The sequence below is a fragment of the Mus caroli genome, chromosome 4 (assembly GCF_900094665.2).
Source record: "Mus caroli chromosome 4, CAROLI_EIJ_v1.1, whole genome shotgun sequence".
NCBI lineage: Eukaryota > Metazoa > Chordata > Mammalia > Rodentia > Muridae > Mus > Mus caroli.
In genome coordinates, this window is record NC_034573.1 from 145,006,633 (window position 1) to 145,012,788 (window position 6,156).

Sequence of the window (6,156 nt, forward strand, 5' to 3'; positions counted from 1 at the left end):
GAGAGAGAGAGAGAGAGAGAGAGAGAGAGAGAGAGAGAGAGCGAGAGAGAGAGAGAGAGAGAGAGAGAGAGCCCAAGTTGTATATTTTAATTACCTTTTCATTTAAAAGCTCTGGGCATGAGAATAGCTCACCTTGGTCCTACCCCACTGTAGTCACAGGTTCAGGTCCCCTCATGATCAGCTAAGTGCCACGTCTTTGTACTAGGAGGCCTTTGTGCGGAGCATGCCCGAGCACTTGTACTTTGTTCGAATGCTATGTGCTGTGCCTTTGTTCCCCTCTTTCCAGGCATCATTAAAATTCAAGAGGAGAGCACTTAGCAAATTGAGCTGGACCCTTCATAACAAAATGCAGTGCCTTACCCCACCCCCACCCCCAAAGGAAGGTGCAATAGCTTCACAGCTTCAGGTGGTGGTGGTGGCTTCCTTAGCAAAGGGTCCTGGAGCCCCTTAGAGCCACCCTCTGAGGCTACCTCATTCTCCCTGCAGGGACAGTGGCACAGTGATGTCTTCAGTGGACTCGGCAGCTTGGTCCACTGCTCAGGAGTCACCTACTGTGGGATGTTCATTAACGGCCACCCGGCAGGTAGGTGTTCCCAGCTTTGCCCTTGTCCTTTCCACTGTGGGTTGGTTGTGTTTGAACCTGGCCTCCTTGTATCTCAGGTGGCCTTGGGCAGCCACATGGGAGGTGTTGGACCAAGCTGGGATGGAGCAGAACATAAAACCCAGTCCTTTTCAGGGAAAGAGTATTCTAATTGATTGCAAAAGGGCTTGTGGCTCTGCAGACCTCGGCCCTAAGGGGTTCTGCCACAAGCAGGGTCTCGGACCAATGGGCTCTCCCAGCACCAACACCACAACTTCCCCCAAACAAAGTACTCTCGGCCTTCGATACCTCCTAGTCATGGGTCCTCTCAGCCACAGGATTCTGGGGTTACTGAACAAAATATTCTGACCCGACAACCCCACCCTGTGCAACTTCTGTCAGGCTCTCTTGAGATCTCTACACTCAGACATGACTGCAAAGTGGTCGCCGCCTACCTTGGCTTGGAACATGCCTGGCTATTCACTGCTCCCATGCTGTTCCAAGTGACCTCTCTTCACACTTAGGACAGAGGTGCCATCCCAGGGGTGGGCCTAGCCGAGGACATGAGTCCTTCAGCCAACCAAACTGCCTAACAGGCTCCTTGGGGTCTCAGCCTCAGCAGTGTCATCTTGGTAGCCCCTCTCACAGGGTGAGAAAGGACTGGGACCCTCAATGGTGGCTGCTACAACTACTAAAACTTGTGTTATGCCCCCAGCACAGGCTAAGAAAATTGTGATTCTGGGTCCAGAGGTACTGGAAGTGGTCCAAGGATCTCCCTTCACATTGAGTGTACAGCTGCAGCAAGATGATGGGGAAGTTGCCAAAAGTAAGTGTCTTCAGGGTGGCGACCCTGTCCTTCCAGAAGAAATGGGCTGCAGGCTCTCAAGTAGAGCAAACTGTGAAAGGTGATTGGATCGCTTCTGAGATAATTCTACAGAAGTCCCTGCAGCCTCGTGACTGTAGAAGGCTCAGAAGGCCTATAAGACAGCCAGGTGGACGCAATCTTGTGTGTACATGCACATGTGTGTGTGTGTGTGCCCTGAAAGGCATGTGCATTGCTCACATATGTTTTGACACATGCAAACCCTTGCTCAGCAACTCGCGTGCCTTGTACAGAGCACAAAAGATAACAAGATACAGTCAACCCGTGGTGACACCCGCCTTTAATCATAGTACTCAGGAGCCTGAGGCAGGTGGATCTCTGAGTCTGAGGTCAGCTTGGTCTACTGAGTGAGTTCCAGGACAGCCAAGATATACAGAGAAACCCTGTCTCAAACAAACAGATAGTTTGTCTGAAAAAGTCAGCTAGACCAAGAGCAGTTTCTCACTCCTCTTTGGGACAGTCATTCCTGTCTGGGTAAATGAACCTCATAACGTGACAGATATGGACCACCAACTTCCTGAAGCCCTGCCCACCATATCAATTCCCAGTATTTGTTAATTTGTTCAGTGCTTCTGTGAGAGTGTCATAGCATGCACATGGACTGGAGTGATGCTTATTTGTTAATACAGACGACTTCTGCAAAGGACCCAAGTTCAGTTCCAAGTACCCACATCAGGTCACCCTCATCCTGTCACCCTCAACCATCTATAACCTAGCATGGGGGCAGGGATGGGGTCTGACCCCTCTGGCCTCTGGGGGTACTTGTACTCATGTGCATACAGACACACATATGTCCTCATAATTAAAAATAAAATCTTTATGTATTAAATTGGCTAAGTAACTTTATTAAGGTATCATTTATATGCCATTAATCTCAGTATTAAATGATCCCAGGATCTCTTTTTTGTTGTTGTTTTAAATGATCAGTGTTTATGTGTAGTTCATGTGTTTGTGTAGTATGTGTACATGCATGTAGGTGCCCACAGAGGCCAGAAGAGAGTATCAGGTCCCTTGAAACTGGAGTTCCAGACAGTTATGAACACCCAGAGAAGGTACTGTGAGCCAAACTCAGATCCTCTGTAAGAGCAGTGCGTGCCCTTAACCAATGAACCATCTCTCCAGCCATTCACTTTTCTGTTTTTTTTTTTCAAATTATCTATTTATTTTATGCATGTGAGTATACTGTCACTGTCTTCAGACACACCAGAAAAGAACATCAGATCTTATTACAGATGGTTGTGAGCTACCATGTGGTTGCTGGGAATTGAACTCAGGTCTTCTGAAAGAGCAGTCAGTACTCTTAACCGCTGAGCCATCTCTCCAGCCCCCTTACTTTTCTGTTTTTTGAGACAGAGTCTCATTTAGTCCATCTGGCCTCAGTTTGTAGCTGAGATCCTCCTGTCTCTGCCTTCCCAGAACTGAGATTTCAGGCATGTGCCATTATGTCCAGCTAGATTCCATGATCTCTAGTAAACCTGCAGATATGGGCAGCCACCACCACATCACAGTGCCCTCTCAAAACAGTTGCAGAACTCTAAAAGGATCCCTTAGTCCTGTTTCCAGCTTTGTACCCACTCCAGTCCCTAATTGATTTCCCACCTCTATAGATTTGGCTCTTGGACCTTTCGTGCAGGGAGTCTCGTCTCATATGTGGTCTTTTGCTTGCTTCCCATTGGCATGGTGTTTGGAGATGCTTCTGCATTGCAGTGTATACTGACCCATCCCCTTCCTGATCAGCAGTATCCTGTCACCCAGACAGGCCACACCTGATTGCCTCACATTGGGACTAATGTTGGGGACAGTGCTACTGTGAATACTGCTCAGGGTTTTGTGCTCACAGACTCTCATTTCTCTTGTGTATGTCTGCAAATAGCACTGCGGCATCAAATGGCCGATGTGCTCAAACTTCCAGAGATGCTTCTGGGCCTGTGAAGTAGTTCAACACGCAAAGATGCTGTCTGCTAAGCTGACAACCAGAGTTCAATCCTCAGGATCCTCATGGAAGAAGCGGGGGAACTGACTCCCATAAGCTGTCCTCTGATTGTATGTCTGTGGTGTGTACATGTATGTGTGTGCACACATATACACAATACAGAAAGAAAGATGCAAATAAGTAAATAAGCAAAAAATAAATATTTAAGATGCATAAAATAAGCTACCACTTTCCCAAATAGCAGCACCATTTACAGTCCCTAGCAGACTACACAGTCCTAACTATCCTTCTCCTGACAGTACTCGATCCTCTCTTTGGGGCCTTCGACATGCTGTGTGGAAACAGTGCTATTGTTTTGTATTAAAGCAGGTTTTTTGTTTGTTTGTTTTTGTTTTGTTTTGTTTTGTTTCTCTTCAAGACAGGGTTTCACTGTAGCGCTGGCTCTTCTGGAACTGAAACTATGTCTGTCTGTCTTATCTGTCTGTCTCTCCCTGCAGACCAGGTTGGTCTTGAACTCAGAGATTCCCCCCCACCCCCAGTGCTGGGATTAAAGATGCACCCCTCGGCTGTCCTACTAGCTTTTTTATTGCTTATCAACCAGTCACTTGCACATCTTCGTTTTAAAAGTAGGCTGCTGTTTTTCTTATTATTGTATTATAAGTTATTTGTGTGTTCTGGCTACAAATCTTTATCAGATTAAAAATATATTTTTAGCCAGGTGTGGTGATGCACGCCTTTAATCCCAGCACTCGGGAGGCAGAGGCAGGCGGATTTCTGAGTTCAAGGCCAGCCTGGTCTACAAAGTGAGTTCCAGGACAGCCAGGGCTATACAGAGAAACCCTGTCTCGAAAAACAAACAAATATATATATATAAAATTTCCTTCAGCCAGGTATGTTGGTACCTGGTACACCTTTTAATCCCAGCACTCAGGATCAGAGACAAGTAGATCTCTGAGTTCAAGGCCAACCTGGTCTAGAGTGAGTTCAAGGCCAGCCAAGAGAGATCTTGTCTCCAAAACAAAACAACCCATAGTACATATTTTCTTCTTTAGTCCAGCTTCTTTTGGTGTCCCTTAAATATTTTAAGAGTTTATTTACTTGTTTGTTTACTGTGTGTCGATGTCTTGCCTGCATGTCTGCACATGTATCACATGAATGCTCAATGCCTGCAGAGTTTAGAAGGAGGCCTTGCAGCTGCCAGAACTGGAGTCAGAGAAGGTTGTGAGCTGCGGTGTGGGTGCTGGGATCCAAACTCCAGTCCTCTGTAAGAGCGGCACTCCAAGTCGCCGGCCTCCTTTCCAGTCCACGGTTTTTGTTCATTTTTTTAAAAATGCTTTTATAAATTTTAAATTGTAAATTTTGACAAAGTTCATCTTGCTCACTGTTCAATGGGTCATATAGTTCAGTGTGTCATAGTTTTGGTCCTGTATCTAAGAATTCCCTGCCTAGCTCAAGTCAACATAGACTATTTCTTGTAGAAGTTTTATGTTCTTTTAGCTTTCATATTTAAGTTGGTGTTCCTTTGTGAGGTAACTTTTGTGGATAATTGTCTGATGCATCCCCCAAGCCATGACCACTGGAAAGACATATTCTTTCTCCACTGAGCTTCTGTGATCAATATCCATCATCCCCGAATCAAGGCGTTGTCTGGTCTCTCAGTTCTTCCCCCTGGCCTGTGTAACTAATTTTATCAGGTAAATTCCATCTATGCCAAACCGTGCCATCTTAGTCTCAGCCTCGAAAACAGGCACCCTACAGCCGTGCTCTTTCTAACTGTTTGACTCTTTGGGACCTTTTACATTTCCTCATAACTTGAGAATTAGCTTGTCAATTTCTCCAACAACAAAAACCTGCTGGGGTTTTCGTGGAATCGCAGTGAGTGTTCAGGGGAGACTAGCCATCTCTTAGCATTGAGCCTGTGGTTCACAGCCGAGAAACTCTTTAACACTTTGAGCCCTCTCACCTCGCCAACGTACATGTCCCATGTACAAACCTTGCAGTATTTTTTAAATCTATTAATAAATTGCAATTCCCCATGATGTATTTGGTTACAGTTGTTTTATTAATGTGATTAATGGTTGTTGCTGATTTTGTTATATCTTTTGGAGGTGTTTTTTTTTTTTTTTTTTTTTTTTTGGGTTTTTTTTTTTTTTTTTTTTTTTTTTGGAGGGGGATTAACATAGTCTCATGTAGCCCAGGCTGTCCTCACACTCCCTGTGTCATTGAGGGTGACCTTGAGCTCCTGGAAACCCTCCTCTCTCCACCTCCGGGTGCTACAGTGCAGTTGTGCATCGACCATATCCATGGATGAGATGCTGGGTGAAGAATTTTACATTTTTAGCTCTTATGTTTAGTCTATGACCTATTTGAAGTTAATCTCTGTGGAATAGAAATTCAATCCTTTGAATGTGGCTTCTAGTTGTCCCAGTGCCCATTTGTTAAAGACTTTCCTTTATTTAATGAATTGTCTTGGGATTTAATTTGCCATAATTTTTAAAATAATTTCCCCTCCATGTGATATTGGTCTGGGATTTTCTTTTCTCCGCCCCCTTCCTACCCTTTGATTCTTGGAAGAATTTGTGTTGGACTGATGTCTTTTTTTTTTTTTTTTTTTTTTTTTTTTTTTTCATAGGCCACATCCAACATTTTATACCCGGTAATATCAAATTATGTAAGTGTGGACAAATCAGTCAAGCACTCAAATCCTATCTCCTTACTTGTTAGGCAATATAAGGAGGGATGTGTTTTTTTTTTTTTTTT

General features: G+C 44.7%; 1 protein-coding gene across 3 annotated transcripts in view; it reads left to right on the forward strand.

Moving 5' to 3' along the window:
• Positions 1-6,156, forward strand: part of Morn1 (MORN repeat containing 1) — a 58,872-nt gene that overhangs the window by 13,737 nt on the left and 38,979 nt on the right. For 2 of the 3 annotated variants that reach the window (XM_021160537.1, XM_029476727.1), the window contains exons 7-8: positions 487-583; positions 1,296-1,406. In XM_021160537.1, coding sequence (XP_021016196.1) covers positions 487-583; positions 1,296-1,406 — 208 coding nt within the window. The remainder of the gene's footprint in view (positions 1-486; positions 584-1,295; positions 1,407-6,156) is intronic. The other variant, XM_029476726.1, reaches the window with a different exon arrangement.